At 42.2% G+C, this 22,492-nt stretch overlaps 2 protein-coding genes across 3 annotated transcripts in view; one reads left to right on the top strand and one right to left on the bottom strand.

Annotated features, from left to right (window-relative positions):
• Positions 1 to 5,589, top strand: part of EVC (EvC ciliary complex subunit 1) — a 39,928-nt gene extending 34,339 nt beyond the window's left edge. The window contains exons 17-21 of the mRNA XM_009904191.2: positions 28 to 136; positions 2,094 to 2,220; positions 2,487 to 2,580; positions 3,735 to 3,846; positions 4,861 to 5,589. Coding sequence (XP_009902493.2) covers positions 28 to 136; positions 2,094 to 2,220; positions 2,487 to 2,580; positions 3,735 to 3,846; positions 4,861 to 4,942 — 524 coding nt within the window. The 3' untranslated portion in view covers positions 4,943 to 5,589. The remainder of the gene's footprint in view (positions 1 to 27; positions 137 to 2,093; positions 2,221 to 2,486; positions 2,581 to 3,734; positions 3,847 to 4,860) is intronic.
• Positions 5,590 to 8,830: 3,241 nt separating this feature from the next.
• CRMP1 (collapsin response mediator protein 1) overlaps positions 8,831 to 22,492 on the bottom strand; it is a 49,736-nt gene continuing 36,074 nt past the window's right edge. For both annotated transcript variants that reach the window (XM_009904192.2, XM_054172433.1), the window contains exons 9-14: positions 21,280 to 21,436; positions 17,737 to 17,878; positions 15,679 to 15,849; positions 14,284 to 14,463; positions 11,661 to 11,826; positions 8,831 to 9,984 (exon numbers count right to left, since the gene is read on the bottom strand). In XM_009904192.2, the coding sequence (XP_009902494.1) occupies positions 9,893 to 9,984; positions 11,661 to 11,826; positions 14,284 to 14,463; positions 15,679 to 15,849; positions 17,737 to 17,878; positions 21,280 to 21,436 (908 nt within the window). In that variant the 3' untranslated portion in view covers positions 8,831 to 9,892. The remainder of the gene's footprint in view (positions 9,985 to 11,660; positions 11,827 to 14,283; positions 14,464 to 15,678; positions 15,850 to 17,736; positions 17,879 to 21,279; positions 21,437 to 22,492) is intronic.

The raw sequence follows: 22,492 nt of genomic DNA, 5'->3' as shown, positions 1-22,492 counted from the left end.
GAAAATTTTACAAAGACATTATTTCAGCAGAAAGAGGTGAAAGGAACAGACTTAGGAAGAAACAAGAGATTGAACTGGCGTTGAAAGAAGAACTGACCCAAGGCCTCCTGAACGTGTCATCCACAGTCCATCAAAGGTAAGAGCAGACAGTAGCACTGCTGCCTTTTTAAATGTCATGTTTGCAGATCCACATAAATGTCTAACTCAATAAATGTCTTAGTTTTACATTTTAGATTTGTCTTTGATGGAGTAGAAATATCTGTTGCCAAACTACATCTGCCCTTAGATCTCAGAGAACTATTTTCTCATTCAATTAACTTTTTGATGCTCATTAATTACATGTAATATATATGTATATATATAATACATATAATAACTATACATAGCCCTCTTGAAAGAGAGAATTAAAAACAATGGCAAAGCATTTGCCAAATTTTGAAAGGAATTTAACATAAATGTGGGCTGGGAACCAGTGTTGTCTAATTCATTATGTTCCATCTTCCCTGCTTTGAACTTCAGAAGTGTTTGTTAGTTTGCCATTGAGTAAATGCATACCACAATGAAGAGAAAAAGGTTGAAGCATAAGTAATGGGAACATTGTAGTGAATGCCTTGGACTCGCACTAAATTTAGAGTGGAATCTCACAAATGTTAATTAAATAGAAAGAATATGTAATTCATTACTGATTTCATGAAACTTGCAGTCCAGACAAAAAAAAATCCCACCCTGTAATTCCAAAGGAATAAGCTGTCTTAAAAAGCTGTAGGACTTGGTAGGAACATGATACATTTTTAAATGATTAATGTCCTTACTCTTGGTTTATTATCCAGAGCAACACAGCATCTGCAATTTTGACACTGTAAAGAGGTTAATTCTTTTTTTAGACATTCTGTTACTTCTAAGTTGCAAGAAATGATTGCCCACTTTCTGGGTTTCATCCTTATTTGAGTTAGTATAGAAACGGATTCATGTAATGAAGGGCTTCACTATCAAGTTTATAATTTATATAATTATAATATATATATTATATAATATAATTTATTCTGACACATAAATTCACTTCTATCTGTTGTCTCATTTCTTTCCTTCATGATCTATTCTAGTGTCTTAAAGCAAAATACAATCAAATTGGTTTCCATGCAAGCAGAAACGTGGTATTGAGGACTATAACTACTCAGTATCTAAGCTGGTCTCATAACCTTTAGAAATCAAGCCCATTTGCCTGTTGTCATGATTTCTTTTACAGTCAAATCCTAGTCCTCTGTAAGTTAATGGCAAAATTTAGTTCCTCTAACTCCTATGGAGCTCAGCACAGGTTGTTTTAATTCTTTTTGCCCTTGGTGCAAGGTTATGAATGTGAGTTCAGAAAGCAAGTTTTGAAAGCTAACCTTCTGTAAGCATTGACATTAGCAACCTCATTATGTGTGGATGCCAGAAACAATTTGTGTTATCTCCTTCCCTGAGGAATCTGATGGGTGATTGACAGCATTGCTTCATGGTAGATCAGGCAAGAGAAGAGAAGAAGCACAGATTTAGCAAAGTTGCAGCCATTCAGGTTCTACTGTATTAATATTCATTTTTTAACCAGCCAATTATAACCTAAGAATATAGTTGTCAGTGCTCCCAATTGCCAAGTTTTGTATTACCATGTTTCTGGCTCAGTCTCAGCCTATTACTGAAGAGCCATGAAAGAAAGGCCTAATTCTGAATCCCTTATCCTCACACCTGATCTTCTAACAGCTTGTCATTTTGGCAAGCAGACAGTAAAGCTGACTTTAGAAACAAAAGAGTGGTTTTGAAAGCAGACTTAGTACTGAAATCCAGCTCCCAAAGTCCAGGTGTGAACAACCTAAACTTCTGCTCCAGTCCTGCCTCTAAAAGAAGCTTGTATCCCACGGAGAGACAAGGCAGATTATTAAAATGAGTAAATCTGTCTAAAAATCTACTGCAAAGTTTTTATCCCAACAGAAACAGGAGGGGTTGATACCATTTGTGAGCCTTTCTCTCTACAAAACCTTCTAAATACAGTTTGCCAGGACTTTTTTCCCCCTTGAACTGAATAACATCAGTACTTTTAACTTTCTCTTGACCAGGATGGTGCTGCAGCAAAAGAAGGTTTTGGCTCAGTTTGAACTGCAGCAGCAAATTCGTCTGGAGTCTTTGAAACAGAAATTTCTGGGACTGCATCACCTAGAAACTGAGTTGGAGAATCAGCTAAAGGTAAGCCAGGGTAAAATGACTCACAGATCTGAAGCAGTCCATAGCAAAACATCCAACAGGTTATAAGGGCCTCTTTGTTGTCCTAGTTGAAGTCAGTGCCAGGATTCATCACTCTTTTGTAGGAAATGCTTCCCTCATGCTAGCCATATAATTTTCTGTGTGTCTGCAGTGACATCTGCCCCCTCTGTTGTGCCATGTGTACAATAACATGACCCAGAATCAAGCTGTCTTTTGTTAACTGCCTTCCCACTTATCCTTGCATGCAGGAAGCAGAGCAAGACTTCATAAGCGAGCTGGCTGCGCTGGCCCGAGTTCCCATGGCTGTGAAGAAGCAGCCTTCCAAGAGGAGCAAGGCAGCAGGTTGGTACATCTCTGATTTGTTTAAAGAAACACATATCTCTCCACACATCAGTGCATATTTTGCAATATAACACAATGGATTTTCTGGAGAGATTTTTGTGTGAGTGCCATTTCCCTAAACGGGATGTAGGAAAATAAGAGAATCTTCCAAGATCACTTAGCTCCCAGGTAGCCCAGCTACAAATAATTGTCCCCACTTCTCTCTCCAGAGCAGTCATTTAGCCAACAGATCATATTGTGTTCACTGAGGCAAGGCTTTGCCTTGCTCTAACCAAAATTATTTCCCATGTCTGTATCATGTTCTTTAGAAATTAATTTGTTCACCTCAATCACAAAGTCTTGGGGAGAACAGCAGAGCTGAATGACCCAGCTTTCATTCTCCTGGTAGTATGGAAGAATCACCTTCCTACACACATACTCAAAAGTAAAATCTTACTAAATCAGAAAACTGGAAGTATTTATATGAATGTGCTACAGTTCTAACAAATCAGATCAATTCATTATTCGAGAGATGCTTAGGGATGAATAGTCAGATTAGCAGTTGTGTTTGTTGATCCTTATTTAGGGTGGAGCATGCAAATTCTCATCCTGTGAGCTATCCAATCCTTCTGTCATTGTCAGAATGAAAAATCTGAATGATGCTAACAGCAAGATGTGTGCCCAAAAGAGAAAAGCAAGTCACTCACCTGGACAAGTCTCTCTCTCCAGTCAGTTGTTTCTCAGGTGTGCAGAGCTGTTTGCCCTGGGAGGCACCCTGACCCCAGGAACAGGAGTCCCTAAAAAGAGTGACATTTTAACATGAGATTGTGCTGAGTCAAATCACATGAATTGTGGGGGTTTTTTTGTAGTAAAAAGCCATTTTCAATTATTTGCTAAGAAAATACATGGTAGGGCTTTCAGCTCTTGGCACCTCATGGAAGCTAACTATAGTGTTCAACAAGTGTAAAGTTTCAAGGTCTGCTCTGTGAGAACTAACTGATGGCAAAAAAGAGTCTAGAGAAATCTGAAGTGGAATGCTTTCCTTGGAATAATAATGTGCATGTATGAAGAGTTAGAGTGTATTTTACTGCTTTAAGTGAATCAAAGCCAGACAAGCTCTACTTTATGTTTATGGGTTTTGTTTGTTTTTAATCCACATGCATTTGGCAATTCAGGGGATAAAAGAAACTCAGAAAGAAAGACCTTTCACTCACCAGAATCAGCAGACAAAAGTGATTCTCATGAAAACCTTCAAGAGGCCCCTGGACTGACTTCTGGCTTATGCAGGTACAGTAGAGGCTAATAGAAAAATGATACATGACAAACTGTTTGTAAAAAGCACTGCATAATCTACTTCACAAGCAGGTATGTCAATCAGCCCCCAAATCCAATGCCTACAGAGCTGCTTCTCTAATAGTTCCTTTAATTCTTACATGTACTTGGCCTTTTCCCCCGCCTTTCTTCCTTTTTAAATGTGGGAAAGTCATCGAGTTTGCTTGTCCCTGCTGCTGTGTATTTTATAAATTACTTTGATTCGAGGTAGAGAAATGGGGAATACTGTTTCCAAATTTCCTTTAATTGCTTCTTTGGGTTTTAAACCTGAGACACAGCATAAATCAGCAGAAACAAGTGAATCCCATGGAACTACGCTGACATGTAGCAACCAAAATATGGTCTGTGGTATTTAGGCTTTCAACTTCCACCTTTATTCCAGGAACAAAGGCAAGCGCCAGTCTTTGGCTGATGAGGGCAGCAGCTCTAACAATGTTTTTCTTGATAGATGTTTCAGTTGGCTTATGCTGGGGTGCTAAGAGGAGAAGAAATGGCTCCAAACCTGAAAGATGCCAGCTGATTACTACGGGCAGATCAAACCAGCCAGCTGGTCACTGGGGCTTGATATATTGAGCAGAGAAAATCCTGTTGACAGGCAAAGCAAACAGTTGGTTCTCAGGACTCACAGGCCTTTGGGGAAAAGTATTTATCCCCTGAGTGACCTCAGCCTGGGACTGACTTCAGGAGATGGCTCCTTTCCCTGATGGCATCAACCCTTTTCACACACTCCTTTCCCACAGCCAACAAGGGATACATGTGTAGGGAACAGGGACCCAACAAAGGAACGTTTATCTTTATGCAACTTTGTTTTGGCAGCCTCAACAGAGGCAGCTGAAAGCAGGGAGTGTAAAAGTTATAATTGCATAGCAAGTGCCTTTCATCTCTTACCAAAATTCATTTAATTTATGAGAGAATTGTCCCCTTTTAAAAACTCTGTCTACAGTCTTGTTTTACTTTCCTTGTTTTCAGAGAGAGGTTACAAAGTCCACATGAAGAGGAGGCTGAACCAAGGAAAAACTCAAAGATGCTAAAAAAAAGAGGCAACAGGTAGTAAAAGCTTTTATGTGAGCTGTCTGGACAGAGAGTACCAAAGCATTCTTCTGGGGAATCTCAGCAGCTATAAATACTGAGGAACAACGAAGAACATCAATAATAACCGAGAAATCTCGTTTAGCTACAGACCAAGAATCGATCTTGACTTCCTTTAGCTGTTAATAAAACATTCCCACTTGATTTTGGTAAGGGGAAGCAAGGAAGTCTTTAATGTAAGCTCTTCCAAACAGCTTGAGGAGTGTGGTGGGGAGATAGTTTTAGATTAGGAATATACCTTGGAAAGTGGGCCTTATGGAAGAACAGATCCACACTAGGCTGGTTGCCCAGCTTGATGCATCTCAGTAAGGTTTCATTGCAGCAGTGATGCATCAGTTGATTTTGAGCCCTAACTATGGTTGATCAAGTCTTAATACTTTGTGATTACTGCTTTGAACCAACAAAAATAGGAATTTAAAGAATGCATAAACAGACTTCAGAGGGCATTGGGACATCAAAAGAGTACATTTTGACTCTCTTTTGATATATTTTAGTGCTTCCAAGGCTATGGGCACGTGAAAATTTGTACAAAGACTTTTAGAAATATACTTCCTATTTTTGCCTCAGATTTCAAATTAGACTTCTTTAGGAAGAATGGGACAAAACCTCTGTCACTCTTTCACTTTTGATACTTCAGTTTCTAACCTTCCTTTCAAACAGAACTTTGTTATGCTCATTATGTTTCCTGTGGGAATTCTTACTATGCAAAGCAGCTGGTTCAGCACCTGTATTGTGTAACAAATTGCCCCACTCCAGCAGTCTTACAGCTTTCATGAAACAAAAACTTTCTGACTTTTTAAAATAAAGCTGCATTTTGCTAAGGAAAAGTCTGTCCTTTGGGAGATACTACATCAGTTACACAGTTAGCTCAGGCAGAAGTGCCACCACACTTTACCAGGCATGTTACACACAACTCTTAAACACTTAATTTTCACCTTGATCTTCGTAAAAATAGGGTTTAGGTTTGCTTCCCCTCCCCTCCCTCCCCCCCCCCAAATGGACTAATTCAAGCATTTAATTTTGCTGTTTCAGTACTTTGGGCTGTGTGGTCTTTCTGCCTTCCTGATCTAGACATGATAACTGCTGCTTGTTGTGCTTTTATCAGATGGGTTGCAGCCTGTTTGTCCCTGAACATCTTCATTGTGCAGTGCACTCTGTATAGGTGGCAAGAAGGAAGATTTCAGTGCTGGAGTTGATGATCTTGCAAACCAGGCAGTGCAGCAGCATCTCTGCCACAGTTAGGATTCACCATAATCGCCCAAGCAGGATGTCTAATTACCTGAGCTGGGTCTCTAATTGCCCGGGTGGGGTCGCCCCGGGTGCCCCGTGACTCCTGTGGGCTGTCAGGGCTGAAATGGCTTTTTCTCTCACTTGGGAAACGTGAACGGTTCCGATTATCCCAAAAGCAGGGCAGCAGTGCCCTCTCCTGGGCAATTAGCGGAGTTCTCCGCTCGCTGAGAGGAGAGGCCAGCTCTCACCAGGAGTCCCCACGGTCGCCGCCCCCCGCCAGCCATGGCCACGGGCAGCTCAGGCTCAGTGATGCGGCTGCGCCGTCTGCCCAGCGGCCCCGAGCTGGCCTTCTTACAAAGATTTATCTTCCTCCACAGGCACATCAGCTTCCTGGCAAAACGCCTGCTATTCTTGCCCCTGTTACTGACTTCTTAGCCTCCCTGAGTTACTCCATGGATTCTCTGTCATGTTTTAAGTCACATGCAAATTTAGAGCATAGCACAGCATCTACCATCACTCCCTGTCAGCATAGCAGGGACAGAGCAAGGCAGTTTCCTTACACTGAAGAACAAGTGTGGCAAATGCCAAGCTAAGCTCACCACGGGAGTTGAACAGTGCTTAACTGAAGAGCACCTATGTTATATCATAGAATTGTAGGTTGGAAAAGACCTCTAAAGTCATCAGCTCCAACCATAAACCTAGCACTGCTAAGTCTACCATTAAACCATGTCCCTAAGCACCACCTTTACACATCTTTTAAATCCTTCTGGGGATAGTGACACAACCCCTCCCCTGGGTAACCTGTTCCCATGCTTTCAGGAAAGAAATTTCTCTCAATATCCAATCTAAACCTCCCCTGATATAATTTTGTGTTATGTTACTCAACTTTGACCATAGCAGCAGTCAGTATCTGTATGCTGATGCTCAAGATCTCCATCCCACCTCCCTCCTGTTGTATCTTACCTGTTTTAAGGGGTAGCAGACATTGCTTGCAAACCAGGGATTGTGCCTAGAGTCTCTGGCAGATAAAGTACTACCCAGTTTTGCCTCCTGAGAGCACTCCCCACCATAGTGCTTGTGACATGGGGAAAAACAAGTACCTAGATGCCAGTCATAGCTCAAAGCACTTGCTCTATTCTGCACCTCAAGCATGCACCCTTTCTTTAGTTTATTAAGGTGCTGTTTATCATGCAGGGGAAGTGGGATGTGCCCATAGTAGTTACAGAATGATAATTTCTGTTACCCCAAGTCTGGTAGATGGAGTAGAAGTTTGAGGTAAACAACCATCGCAGAAGCACACCAAAGTAAGTCACAAAGGGAATTGTAACTAGCAGGCCTGAAGTTGTCACACTGTGTCAATTTCACCTCAGTTTCACAAACTGTGACCAGAACTCCACTCAGAGCAAATGGGTTGGAATAGGACACTGGCAATGAAGACATTTCAGGGTTGACGTACCTGTGAGGCTGTGGGTTATTCCAAGGCACATTGTCCTCAGGCTTCTCTGCTAGCATTACCTTTCTTCATATAAAAATCCTGAAGTGAGCAAGTTACTGCATGTCACATAAAATCCCTGAACCATCAAGTGAGCAAGCAAACCTAGGGCTTTCCAGGCATCAGTTTGAATCCTCATCAGAAGGGACTGTTCACAAAACCCTCTATTTTTATTTTGGGAGCACTCAATTCAGTTTACTGCAGGCTGAAAATTGCAGTGTTTCTTCACAGGTTCAGATCAAAGCCAAAGCAAAAATTAAAGCTGGCTCTTCAGACCAGCTCTGCTGCCAGGTTTCCAGCCCAAGCTGCCCAAAATGGAGTTTTCTAAGGTAGTGATTCCATGCCCAAGCATGCTGGCTTCAGAATAAGTTGATAGGTTTCAGGTAGGCTACTTTCCAAATGTTATGTCCCACATGCACCTGCTGTCCACTACCATGCCCCATGCCAGCATAATTTATGGCTGCAGGGAAAGGATGGATGCATGCTAAACAGTCGGGCATCACAGCTAGATAAAACCATTCCAGTGGCACTGGACTGCTACAAGATTTCTCTTGGTACAGCTCTGCAGTGCAGGCAAGGACAACGTGGCACAAGGTCAAGAGGTATTTTGCTGACCGGCTTGATTTCACAGCACCCCACCCTCCACTGTAGCCCACACCTCCCACAACATCTCAACACAACCAGACAAGTAAAAAGCAATAGAAGATACAGGTTTCTTCAGTTCGTGAGGGAGTCAGACAAGAACACATTTACTTCACTCTCCCAGAGAATTCAAGTCCACTTACCTTACCTGCAGCATGACTTCATGCCTTGCCTGAACACTGTCCCAGTTCAGTCAGCAGAGAAAACCAGTAGTAAGTCAACTATAGCTTAGGTCAAACTGAAGCACTACTTACTGGTTCCATGCTACAGGTGAAGGTGATGGCAATCAGTTACCATCTGTTGCAAATCAGAAGCAGACCTGAAGGTCTTGAGAGAAAGCTAATTTCAGTCTCTGGTCAAAATTGAGACAGCTGCAAGGTCAATAGCAAGTACACATTTGCTGTGTGTTCTGTGTGGTTAAGAAAATTATGGGATGCTATAGTACGCATATGCTGACAGCTATGCATTTAACAGCCCTTGTGAGCTAAGGAGGTTCTTTCACATCATGCCAACCTAAAAACCAGTTTCTCTTGGGTTTCTCCATGCTGAATTTTCAACCCTTGAACAACAGCAGTGGAAAGCAGAGGAAGACTCTTACCCATCCATTAATCTCCTTTATTTCACAAGCTTTGAATTCAGAAATTGAACCACGACTAGTAGATCTTGATACGGTAGAGTAAGTAAAAATGCATGTGATTACAAAGGAAAACTTTGTACAAAATCCTTTAAAAACCTGACAGCAACCTGGATTAGCTGTAAGTACCAAAAGTCACATGCAGAAGGAGAGCACTACTGCCCAGGTGGAGAAATCCCTGCAGGGGTGGCAATGGCATTGGTATGTGTGAGTTATGGCTCTGTCTGGAATGGAAACGAGAAGGACACAGACTTGGAACGTACTGAGTGGGAACAGACAGGTGCTACAGAGACCATTTGTCCTTTCGTGTCCCGATGATTTTCTGTGTCTCAGAGAAGTGCTTCTTGGGTTTATAATAAATTAAAGGTGAAACAGAAGCTGCCTATCCTACTCTACTTCATACTTTGAAGATGGCCATTTTCTTCCTTCAGAAGTGTTTTTGGTGGTGTTTCTCAAACACGAACATCAACCTTGGCATTGTGTCTAGTCAGTTGTTGGCAACGTGTTCTAAAGGGACTCACTCACAGAATGCAACTTGCATAAATAACTCAGTAACATGCATCAACTATTCTAATACAGCAAAAGGGTGCAAAGGAACCATCATTCAGTTACGAGACGAAGCTAAAACCTGGAGTCACTAGAGGGGCAATGGAAGCACCATGCTTTAAGGTGACTATGGCATGAAAGCACAATTGTGAGGCAAGTAGTTCCAAGCAAACACACCACACTAGTATCACCTCTTCCTATACAAAAAAAAAAGGGGGGTTAAAAAAAAGGGAAAAAAAAAAAAGACATTTCAGTTTTTATTTCCATTAGTACCAAATAAAACTGTGGGTTTGATAACACAGATATTGAAGGGAACAGACATTATTCCCATGATCCTTCATCCTTGGGTCTCTGTCCATCACCATTTTTCAGCCAAGACTGGTAATATTCGAGCGACCACCCGGAGGTGCCACGATACGGTGGCCGGTACGGCGTGGGTTGTTGTCATCTATCTGAGCTCCTGCAACAACACAACACCAGGAAACACAGCTATGAAAAGGAGCAAACCATCAGCAGTGAGATTTGACCTGGCTAGTTCTGGCTGTGCTTCCCTCACACCACCCTCAACTGGTTTCTCTTGAGCCAGACCCCTGACTGAAGCATTGAACAGACATTCAAGGGATGTTTCTGTGCCTAGCTCCAGCTGTCTTTAAGGAGGAGTGTAAGAACAAATGTTTGGGATCAGATTGATCACCCTACATGGGGAATTGCTTTCCACTGACTTGAGGAAAAGCCCATGACAGCCTACAGACTGGATTCCTTTCAAGAGATCAGACCCTGACAGAAAATATCACTGTTAAAATGACAGGAAACCCCAAAAGTGAGAATGTGCAGAGCAGATTGTCAGACCTCCCTCACCGATTTAGAATCCTTGTCCCTGCTGAGTCCACAGTAAATACGGTGTTAGTGATCATGAATCCATGACAAAGGAAGCATTGAGCTGATGTACATTCACACCCACCTCAAATCAGGTGTTAACAGCATTGAAAGGTTAAGCTTAAGGTGACAGCAAGCTTTGTGCCAGGCTAAATATTGCCTGATCACACTCAGCTTCCTAAAGGACTACCATAAAAGTATAGGATCATTTTAAAGCCATTGTAGTCTCTGGCTTTGCTTAATTTCAGAAGAACACATTAACGTGTGATTGCCTGATTCAGATCAATTTCAGATCAAATACCAGCAGATGCCTTGGTAATACTCAGAGCAAGCAGTGGACTGTGGAACCACAGCTTCAGGTGCTTAGGAAAGTCCCAGGTTTTGGTTGTTATGGTTAGAAGTCAAGTTTGTAAGCACTTTTTTTTCCCTTTGTATAGATTTACATCTCTGTATGTGCTCACCACAGCCAACTCTGACTCCCCAGGAGAGTTTTTAAAGTATTTGCTCCCCTTGGACTTTCCTATAGAAGCTGAATGTAGTTTCTAAAAGCAGGATCTCTCCGGGAAGAAAGCTTCACCATCAGCTCCCACAGGGGAGAAAATCCAGTGACTTTCATAATATCCTAAGGAGCCCCTTATTTACCAGTTGGGCTGTAGACTTTTGAAGGCTAAGGATTTGACACACTTGTAATTATCTTCAAATGACAAGAATTATTTCCAGCAGCCCCAAAGGATGATTTACCAGCCTGTTTCTTACGGACCATGGAACATATTTTGAGCACTGAGAGCAAAGAGGACAAGAAATACTCCAGTCTATGTACTAGAAGATGGTTTTCTGACCATGGGCAAGGACAGTTGAGTGTTCCATGTCTAGAAGTTTTCTGCTGATGTAGCAAGAAAGAAATCTAAGATGTCTGAGCCATGTTGAGATACACCAGACCCAAATCCCATCAGCCATGTATACCACCTCAATCACATCAACCAGAGACCTCTGCTAACAGCAACGGGTCAGGTAATTAATATACTTGCAGAGGAAAATGTTGGATTGCAAACATGATGAATATTTGATCATTTACACAATATTCCTAGAGGAAATAATGGATAAAAAAATACACCTACATATGCAAATATTAGGAATGTGCATATATATGAGCATATCATTCTTTCATATTTGATAAGGGAGAGCATTATAATTGAAATTTCTCACCACTAATCTGTACTCACGACTGGAAATCATTTCCAGTGAGTCAGGCTGACTTACCTGATAAGCTAAAATTAGACTGATGGAGGTTTCTGATTGGTGGGGGCTGGTTTTTGGCAGGGGAGGATTTAGTTGAGGGTGCAGGAGTTGCATATTTTGGCGTAGCTGGGATTTCATACACAGGCCCATCATACATTCCTCTGGAGACTCCTTGCAGTCCTCCCACCTAGATCAAGAGGGAAATAAAAACCCAGACACTGAATGCTCTGATAACACTCCCCAGTGCTAGTCCTGCAGAGGCCACTGAGCACAGAGCTGCACTCTGCATTAGCCAAAGTGAAAACACATCTGTAGTTTTTCATCAAGCTACAGCCTGCTTTACACATACAGGAAATTATAAAGCCTCCTCCCTCCATTTACATATATATGCAAATTACAAGAGAAACCCTTATTAGGCATCCTTCAAAGTCAGTGTGGATAAATGGGAATCAAATGAACAGATCTGACTGATGATCTTTATTTTAAGGAGTTATCAGTCACCATCACCTCTTCTTCCTCCATTCAGAGTGTTCAGCAAGGCTGATTCAGCTGCTGAATCCCACTGGGGTTGTTGCAAGACTGGCACCACGGTCCTGATTGCACCCACTATACTGTATTCTCTCTGCTTCTGCCCCTTCAACTCTTTCATTACCATCATTGGAACTCGTGGAAAATTTACAATTAACACTTCAGATTTTCCTACTTCTTGTTATGAACTGGAAAAGCAGTTACACACCAGACTGTAGCATGGGACCCAGGTTTCATTATTTGTCAACAGACTATCAGTCATTTGAGCTCTGATTTCAGTTTGAGGTTCTAGATTTTATCCCTGTACAGTTCCTATAAGGAATATGAGAAAAGACAATCATCATAGTCTCACTGGCCTTAAAAATCACAGGAATCTAGGAAATAACAGCTCTCTAAATCAGTGCAAATTTCCAGGAGCAGCCTGAAGCCACTAGATTGCAGAATCCAAAGCTCATTAAAGCAAAATCTGTGGTTTACAAGATTGTTGTTTCAGAAGCATTCCCCCAACAGGTTAACAGAGACATTCACAGGGGTTTGGCCCAGCTCTTGCAGAAATCAATGCATTTTCCTTGCTTTCAATGGCAGGGTTATCAGGCTCAGAAGAGCCATCATCTCACAGGCTGAGCCAAATCCAGTGCCCAGGAGGGAGCAGCTTCCAACCACAGCAATAATCTATCTTCCAGGGACCTACACAGGCAGGAATTTGCACTGCCATCCTTGCTCCAGGGGGAAATTTATACAGCTATCCTGTGCCAGATAGAGCTTTGCAGCCCCTTCCTTGTTGGATATGTGTTTTTCTATATTCCTTTGTTGTGCACTGACACACTGAAATGGTTGCTGATATGACCATCATTGGGTTTTGCTAAATATTTCCAGTTCATGAAATTTGGTAGTGAGAAATGTGGCCATGAATCTGCTCTTCCCCTCAGCAAGCAGCAGAGGGAGCTGCGAGAGCAAAAATATCAGTTCATTCCTTGGTCCTTTTGCACACCTGAGTCTCTAAAGGTAACTATTTCCTAAATATCTAAAATCCAAGGTCCTTCCCAAAATCCAGTCCCACTTGTAAGATGCAGGTTACTTAACCTGGTCACTTTTGTGCAGACTCCTGGTACAAGACACCACCCCCTGATACTTGTTTTTAAAGTGGTGTTTCCAGTATTTAAGTGACATGGTCACCATGTGCACTAAACCATGTGAAGAGAGGCCTCATGCCATCTAAATGGAGACTGGGAAAAAAAGTGTAACCGAAGGGTATTTTGCAAAACTCCTTTGCAGATGCATTGATTATTACAGTGCCTCTTCTCATCAGAGCAGCAGACCTCTTGCATCCCACAGCTTGACACAATTTATGTAACACCTGATGAAAGACAAAACCTGTCAGCCCACTTGCAGACTTAATGTCAGCTGCCAACCCCACAGGCTATGCTTGGTTGGAAGAAAATAGGGGGTTTAGTCAATTTGCCTTGTTACCTGTCCTCACACACTAAATTTCTTCCTTAACAGCAAGAAGCAGTTTCCAAACAACCCCCAACTACTACCAACCCAATTGGTTTTCAACGGAGGAGCACTGATGTAATTCAAACCCAGAAATCACCCAAGTCTTAATCTTGGGTCTTTTCCCAAGCTTTTTATTAAATACAAGTGAAAAGTTTTCTGAGCTGTGAATGCTGCTAATTTATGCTCAGCACAGCAAATGCCTCAACAACAAATATAATGAGGCGCTCTGGTTCACTTGCCTTTCTTCTCTGCAGTGCGGCCGCTCAGTATGCAAAGCCCAGCAACAACTTAAAATTCTGGTTTGCTTCTGGCTATCTCCTCCCAAATAAGTAAACCCTATCACTATTTCACCTCCCTACAAAAGCCTGCACAGCTGGACATCAGGCAATTATGTCCACCTGGCAATTATATGTTCTACCTACCGAAGCTCAGGGTGTCAATGAAGTCACAGCAGTTCATGCTTGCAGAGGAACTAGGGTTTTGATTACATTTTGAACAAGTCATGCACGTAGTGCATGTAACATGGACTCACCTTAGCACAAGAACAAGAAAAAAAATGTGCTGCTGTGGATGTAAGAGGGTATGGCTAGAAAGAAGATTAAAGAACACTTGCCATTACCTTATTCCTGATTTTGACACGCTGATAGAGATACTCAGGGAAAGGCTTGCGAGGGATGAAGCGTCCCATTCCCTTATTTACATGCAGATTGCCATCTTCAAACACAATCTTCCCTTGGCTTATGACCACGAGGGGGGCACCATGGCACTCCATTCCTTCAAAGATGTTGTACTCAACAGCCTGAGGATCAGCCAACACATTCACTCACTGCAAGTTTGGTCCAAGATCTCTTTCGGTCAGTAACTTACATTCAGTGTTTGTAGTCACTGTTTTAGACAGCTGAGGCTGTATAAAACTGTGTACAATATTGGTTTGTCTGAAGAAAAAGCAATGGTGTTCAGAAATGATTTTAAAGCATCTCTCTGTCAGACTTTCCTGGATCAGACTTGTCCTTGCTATTTCTCACTTTCCATCAAGGCTTGATCTCATTTGTTTTGCAGGACTTTGTGTAATTATCCAGAGGCTCTGCTAGTATGATAGCCTTAATAATAAGAAAGAAAACTGTGACTCAGCTGCCAGATCCACAGAGAACATGGTCCTGCCAGGCACCTGCTGTGACTGTGTAAGGGAATTTCAAAGGGGCCAGCTGCATATTTGTTGTCTGAAAAGGCCCAGAACAGACCAGGAAAGCCTGAATCTAAATGGGAATGACTGTCAAAAGGCAGGTGATTATTATTGTCTTGAAAATGCAGAGAGAAACTGAATCACCTAAACTTACTGTTTAAAGGTTTCTAAAGGTTTTTGCCTTTTTAATATAAACCACATTTCTTCATTTCCATAACACTTTTGGAAGAATTCCCCAATGTTGAAAGGCCAAAACATTGAACAGTAAGACAGCAACTTTGAGATAGACAACCCATAAGACCCATCACAGTCAAAACCAGAACAACTGTCACTGGAACTCTGCACTAAGGGCACAAAAGGATGTGCTCTGGAATTAAATAGGAAATCCCAGCCATGAGGCTGCTCAGAGCTCTGTTATCAAAATATTTAATCATCACTTGTATTTTAGAATGTAATCAGTTTATAATATCAGGTGCTTTTCAGGTAAGCAAGAAACAAAAACATGAAGTGGTTTTAATTTTATCATCACAGCTTTACTAACCCCAGCTGCAGAGCTGCTGATTCACACCTGTTCAGAGATCTGCCACAAGCATGCAAAAAAAGAGTGAATGGTATATGCAGAGAGAAAAGAAACCATTCTTGATCCCAGTGCTTCCAAAGCAAGATTTCAGTACTTTCATCTCCTGACACATTTGCCCACTCCTGAGCAGGAGTAGGCAGCTACCCCACACCTCTCTTTCTAGTGCATTTGTTGTTCACATGAATTAGATCAACAGCTGGAAAGTAACAGTGACATTTCTTTTTTCTTGCTGGTTTTCCTCTTCTCCTTACCGATTTATGGCTTTTAGCTGTGATAGTCTTCACCTTGTCAGGGTCCCAAATAACAACATCAGCATCTGACCCTACAGCAATCCGGCCTTTTCTTGGGTACAGATTAAAGATTTTGGCAGCATTGGTGCTGGTGACAGCTACAAACTGGCTCTCATCCATCTTGCCTGTGGCCTAAAAACAATGGTTTGAGGAAAATGAAATAGGGATTTAGTATTCAGAGTAGGGAATGGTCAGGGGGATAGTGGAAAGCATGTAGTTCATCTGTATATGGTGATGTTGCATGAAGCAGATTTTAACAAGCAGGACTTTATACAAGGCACATTACTTGTGAGTTTCAAACAAATCCATGTGTTACTCCTGCCATCCCATAGAACAGCCAATAAAACCTTAATGCAGATAATACCATCAAGCTTCTCACTTACCTTAGGTCCCTTCCTCTACACACTGATGTCTAAGTTTGTTTTAGAATAGAATAGAATTAACCAGGTTGGAAAAGACCTTCGAGATCATCAAGTCCAACCCATCACCCAACACTATCTAATCAACTAAACCATGGCACCAAGTGCCTCATCCAGTCTCATCTTAAACACCTCCAGTGATGGTGACTCCACCACCTCCCTGGGCAGCACATTGCAATGGCCAATCACTCTTTTTGTGAAGAACTTCTTCCTAACAGCCAGCCAGAACTTCTTCCTAACAGCCAGCCAGAACTTCTTCCTAACAGCCAGCCTTTTGTAGCTATTCCTCACAACGTGTTAACAATTTTAGAACAGAGACATTTATATGAGTATTACAAGATTAAATCAAAGATCAAGATTCAGACTCTTTTTAGAAGCATTCCTTGCAAATTAAGTCCATTCTACAACTAGTGTTACCAAACCCATGCATCTAATTAATACAACCCCAATTATAAAGTCCTTGCCTGGAGAAATGTCAACACCAATTGAACTTTTTAATCCAGTCAGTGATGGCTTAATAGCAGCTGTACACAACAGCATTTTGAGTTCCCAGCAGAGTATTTTTGGATCTTCCCTGGCAATCAACAAGAAGAGTGCTGCACAGAAGGAAAGCAGTGCCAAACTTTCTAACATTAAATAAACATTTATTTCCTGCCTGTGAAATCATGAGATTTTTTCAAAATAGAATCTACTCAGTGGTGCAGGGCTGAATGTCAGCACCTGTAAACCCCACGTTGTAGCCTTTGTTGCTGCTCCTTCTCTATAGGGGAGTAACAAAAGAGAAGAACCCCTGGGCTGGCTGCACTTTGTTATTTTCCCTGCTTGGCTCCTACATGTCAGATATATGAAGGAGCTTCTGTGCTTTGGATCTCAGCAACAATCCCTGAAGAAAGTGCTTATTAAACACAGTCAGGGAGAAGTGCTCCTGAGACCATGGCAAATAGTACCACTTCCCAGCCTGTGTGATGCAGCCTATGGTCATGAGTGTTTGTGGTGTGTGTGTGTCTGTGCATGGCTGTGTTTGTGAAGATGGGCAATGAAGGGAGAATATTATTCTGTATTAGGATCCACTGAGCCATCAAAAAAAAATTGCACCAGCAAAAAACCAGCAAAGAGTCCACTGCAAAATATGCCAGCATGAATTACATGCTATGTTCTCCTTCAAAGCCTTCTCTCCTTTAGCCTCAGGCTCAGCTGCCATCCATTTATAATGTCTTTGAAACTATGAGGCACTTCCCAAAGTCAAACAATCCATTTACCACATTTACATGAGATCCCCTTCAAAATCATTAAACTGCTCCAGATACACATCTCTGAGATGCAGCTGCTCTCTAACATAACTGGAAAACTGAGCAGCGGAGCCTGTGAAGCCTCAGAACTAGAACACAAGTGTTGCAGTGTCAAAAGTGAAACACAGCCCTGGGTTTACTCTACTGGAGATGGTTTTTGACATAAACAATTCACCTTGTAGTAGCACTCTCCCAGGGACTTCCCAAATACATTAGAAAGTCACTTAAGTACCGGCCAAGAGTCTCCTGGCTTTCATTACTCAGTCAACACTTCAGTTCATTTTATTTCATAGGAGAAGGTAACTACTTACTACAGCCTTGTCCCAGACAACAGTCATTCTTTCCTCAATTCCATTGACCCCTTCAGGAATCATAGTGAAGTTGTCCTTTCCAACGGCTTTCTGGGCAGTGCTATATGGGCAGTGTCCACTTCCTGTCACCTGCAGGTCCCCACTGTGGAGTTAACACACAGAAGGTTTAGACCAGGCATGACCAAGGTTACCTTGCTCTCAGACTCGCTGTGAAAGGACCTTTCAAGCCTACACACCAGAGGCACAGCCTGGAAATCAGCAGCAGCCTTTACACGTTGGCTGCAGATCATGGGAAGAGTGACAATGGCATTGGGCATCCCCACTTCCCCCCAGGAGCACCCTGAACTCTCAGATTACAGCCCCCTCAGGGTTCAGGCTGCTTATCAACAGAGATCAGGCACGAGCCCATGAAGTGGGACAGAGGATTACTCTGGGATTAGGGAAATGATGAGAAGCTCCTCTGAAACGTCTGCCACTCAAGAGAAATTAATGCACAACCATGCTGAAAAATAATGGCAAAATTTTACCATGCAAAGTCATGAGCATCAAGCTTCTTTCCTTGCATTTCTCCCCTCTGCATATATTTCTCTTGCAGTTCTTACACAAATATTTTCCTGTCTAACTTTCCAAAACAGAGCCATGAAAATAAGAAAGGAAGGAAGGAAAGTTCTTTATCAGGTAGTCTTCTGATTAAACAAAGGCATAGTGCCAGTCAGCTACACACTCTGGATTTGTCTAAATTAAAGGGCCTATACAGAGCAAACCACAAAAAGATGATAAGAAGAAACCATTAACTATATACACAATATAAGTAATAATGCTTTTATTTCAGAAGCCCTTTTTTTTCAGCCTAGAGAAAATTTGTATTGCAGAGAGCAGAACTGGATCACAGCTGCTCTCAGAAGTAAGGAGGAAGAACAGAAGAATAGAGAAAAAAACTAAGACAGGTTCTTCAATACCTACAAGAAACAAGTGGTATTTTTAAGTCATGATTATGCTTACAGGAGTCAAGCACATTAAAACACACTATGGTTTGTGTTCCATCATGCCAGAAGGGTGGGGTCCTCAAGAGCCTGCTGTCCTTTTGTTTAACTGATTATGTAGGTTCCAGCTCTGAAATATCTGAGTGGTTCTGGCCCACAAATTCAGATTCCAGGAAGCTCTGTAATAACTACTGATGTGTGACCCATCAGTAATTCTAATGCAATTTTCCAGGCTGCCAGCCCCAATGAATGAGAAGAACCTTTGGCTTCCTTTCTGGTTCTTCACCATGCTCCTGTCTATCCACCCACCCACCCAGTTTCTAGAAGAAGCCAAAGCCATGTATTTAATAGACAAAGGGCACTTATGTTTTAGCAGTTCCTGATTATTAATGACTGACTGGTGTTACTCCATAAGACTAAACCAAATCTATCAGTTAAACAGTCACTTATTATTAAATAGTCATTCTAACATGACAATAAAGTCAGAAGATTGCTGTATCTTTTCTTCCTTTTTCCTGCTCTTCTGCCAGCTAAGCTCCCCATGTTTTACCCTCACTCTGTTTTTTGCACTCTGATTTGTACAACCATGAAAATATGAATGTCCTAGCCAGACCCTGTAGCACTGCCCATTTCCCTGAGGTTATGCTCGTAATTCCTACACCTGGAAGATAAAAAGGAGTTGCTTCCTCCAAAGTCTTTCCCTGCCTTCTGAAATTCAATGACATGCACTGCATTCCCCAGTATTATCAATAGAAGACTTCTGAAGCTGAAGCTCAAGAGCTGCCAAGGCCTCCTGATTAACCACACAGACACTCCTATTGTCTACATACACTCTGCTCTTAAATGGGGAATGAACACTGGATCAGCTGAAAACCTGAGACAAGAAGGGATCACTATGGAAACATCTCCAAAAGAAGGAGTGGTGGGAATTAACAGTGGCCATATATGTATCTTTAAATCACACAGAATGGTAGGGGTTGGAAGGGACCCCTGAAGATCATCTAGTCTGCTAGAGCAGGATCACCTAGAGTAAATCACACAAGAATGCGTTCAAGAGGGTTTTGAATGCCTCCAGAGATGAAGATTCCACAACATCTCTGGGCAGCCTGTTCTTTAAATGCCCCACCAATACTTCATCACATCTTATTCTTCACCGTGAACAAGGCTTTCAGGGCAGGTCACATCATCTGCGAAGCACAAAGATCTCGCATCTCCAGTTCAGAAGAGGGGGCAGGCCACAGCAGCAAGAATGCAGCAGTGCATCATGGAAGATGAAAGCTGCCTCAGGTGCACGGCCCACAGGTGAAACCAGAACCAATTGTCATGAGGCAAATCCAACCTGCAAACCCCGTGAGACATGCTGGGCTTTGATACATTCAGCTTTTCAGCCAGAAATCAATGCTCTCTGTGGCAAGCAGCACAAGCAGTATGCAAGGATTTTTTAATGAATGTAAAATGCTGGTCTGCTAATGAACAGCATTAACAGACAAGTGAAAAACTGTCTTTACCATCACCCTCCCACAAAATTCCCCACGAATCCATGGCAGGCTGATAAAACATACAGCTCTTCTTTTTTTCAGTTTCCCAGTATAGATTTAAAGTCTTCAAACTGAAAGCAGGCTAAGCTGCTGTCATTTAAGATCCAGGACTTTAAGCCACTGGAAATTTAATATTAAAAAAAAAGGCCCCTTTTTGCATGCTTGGAGGATAATGAAAACTTCAGTGACTCCTCAGTTTGTCCTTTCAATGTTAGTGCTAAAAAGTCATCATTTGAATTCCAGTTCTAAAAATTCTCTTGCTATTTTAACCCATCTGTTTTGACCCAGATAGTAGTGGGTTTGGGACTCTCTGCTAGAAAACACGTGGCTGTGTCTGACAAAGTGAAGAGCTGAACAATTTAATACACATTCACATGTGCTGGCTAAGAGCCTTCCCCTCACACAATGAGCTTCACTCTTCACAGTGCTGGATCAGACCAGAAAAGTAACTTTTCTTCCTTGTCCTTTTTTTTAAGGAACAGAAAGCTCAATTATGGAAAATCATTTCTGCCACCAGACCACCACAACAGAACAAATTCCTGTGTATTCCTGCCAGAGCTGCATGTAACTCAGAGCTCAACTGTGCATTCATTAACAGTGCTGTCCGTGCAGCAGTAGTAGAGCAGCTGAGTTAAAACCTGGTGGACTGCACGACCTGAGCCACCATGTGCAAGGGGAGATTATATACATATTGTGCTGAAGATTACTGGACTGCACAACCAGGAATCATTTGAAAAGCAGAAAGAAAAATAATTAATTCCTAAATAGCCAGCAGTTGGCTCTCTGTCATGCTGACCAGGAGCTGGACAGTCCATGACTGCTCATCTGTAGCACCCTTCAGGTACTGGAAGGCTGTTCTAAGTTCTGAAAGCCTAAAATAAGGATAGAGTTTTCTGTGTCTATCGCTGCTGTTTTATGTATGAGACTGGTCTAAATGAAACTGGGCTGATCTCTAGATCTTTCATCCCATGTGGCCTTTGCACTTGACTGACCACCAGCCTATAACAAAATAAAGGTCTTACCATGCTAAGAGTGAATTCAAGTGATCTGGAGTGGTAGGATCAGGGCTCAGAGGTGGCGAGGTCACAAAAGCTGCAGCTTTGGCCCAGTTTTTGCTCCAGTAATGTGTCCCATCTGTCCCCAAGCTGGCAGTGATTGGCTCTCCAAATACAAGAGGACCTTGGGGAAAAGCAAAGATATACAGGAATTGATTACAATCCACTCTCTCTTCAGCACATTATACTGCTTGCTGCATGCAGTCATGTATAATTTAGACATTACTACATGGCCAGCGTAGCACCCATAAAATTAAGCAGCCCTGACTTTGTCTATATGATAAAAAATTAATCAGGAGGCCCTCTGAGCTACACATGCTTTTGATCAGCATATTTACAAAGCTCCCTTTCTAATCCAGAAGGAGACAGTTCAGATCTGGTTTTAATTTGTACTGTTTTAATCACAGCCATGTTCTCTGCATTGCCCTTCTTCAGAATGCATTTATGTGGAGGATGGGCTCCAGCAGACAGATGCCTTTTTACCACTCCCAGGTTGGGCACAGCACCAGCAGATTGTTGTAGTATGTGACAACCCTTCTCCTACAGCAGATAGCAGCATATGGTTCTCAGCACCATACTCCAAGATTTCAAGAATACAAATATCAAGATGATACTTTGTTCTCTGGCTTTTCCATATTGCTTACGCATTTCATAGGGCCAACCAGCAGAACAGTCCAGACTCACAAATGCAGCTTTGAAAGGTGCTGCCTCCGGGCTCACAAGACCCTTTTGGGTGCTTTGCAACTTGGATCCCTCCATGGCCCCAGCCAGCAGTGTTAACCTGCAGATGTACCCAGCGCACATCTAACAGGTCAGCTTCCAGCAGCAAGGCCAAGAGTGAGATCAGGCATCTTTAACAGCAGATTCACTGCCCAAGCCACCCCTCTTAGGGTAATAGCCTGAAACACCCCCAAAAGGCACTGAGATTGCACTAGACCCTGTTAAGAATAAAATCTCTCTCTCCCATAAATACAGATACAGCAGTCTAAGGGAAAAGTAAAAGGAAAGACAAGATAAAGAAGTTACAACACAAGCTTGAAGGGGACAGTCTGTGGGGAGAGTTTCACAACTGAAAAATGTAGGATTTCCTTTCATCTTTCCCAGTCATAAATATTTAGAGTCTGTGATGGTGTTACCATTCTTTGGTAACCTCTCCCTATATCTTGTGATTTGGGGCAAC

This window comes from Dryobates pubescens, chromosome 23 (assembly GCF_014839835.1).
Source record: "Dryobates pubescens isolate bDryPub1 chromosome 23, bDryPub1.pri, whole genome shotgun sequence".
NCBI classification, from domain to species: Eukaryota; Metazoa; Chordata; class Aves; order Piciformes; family Picidae; genus Dryobates; species Dryobates pubescens.
This window is presented reverse-complemented; position numbering and strand designations above follow the sequence as displayed.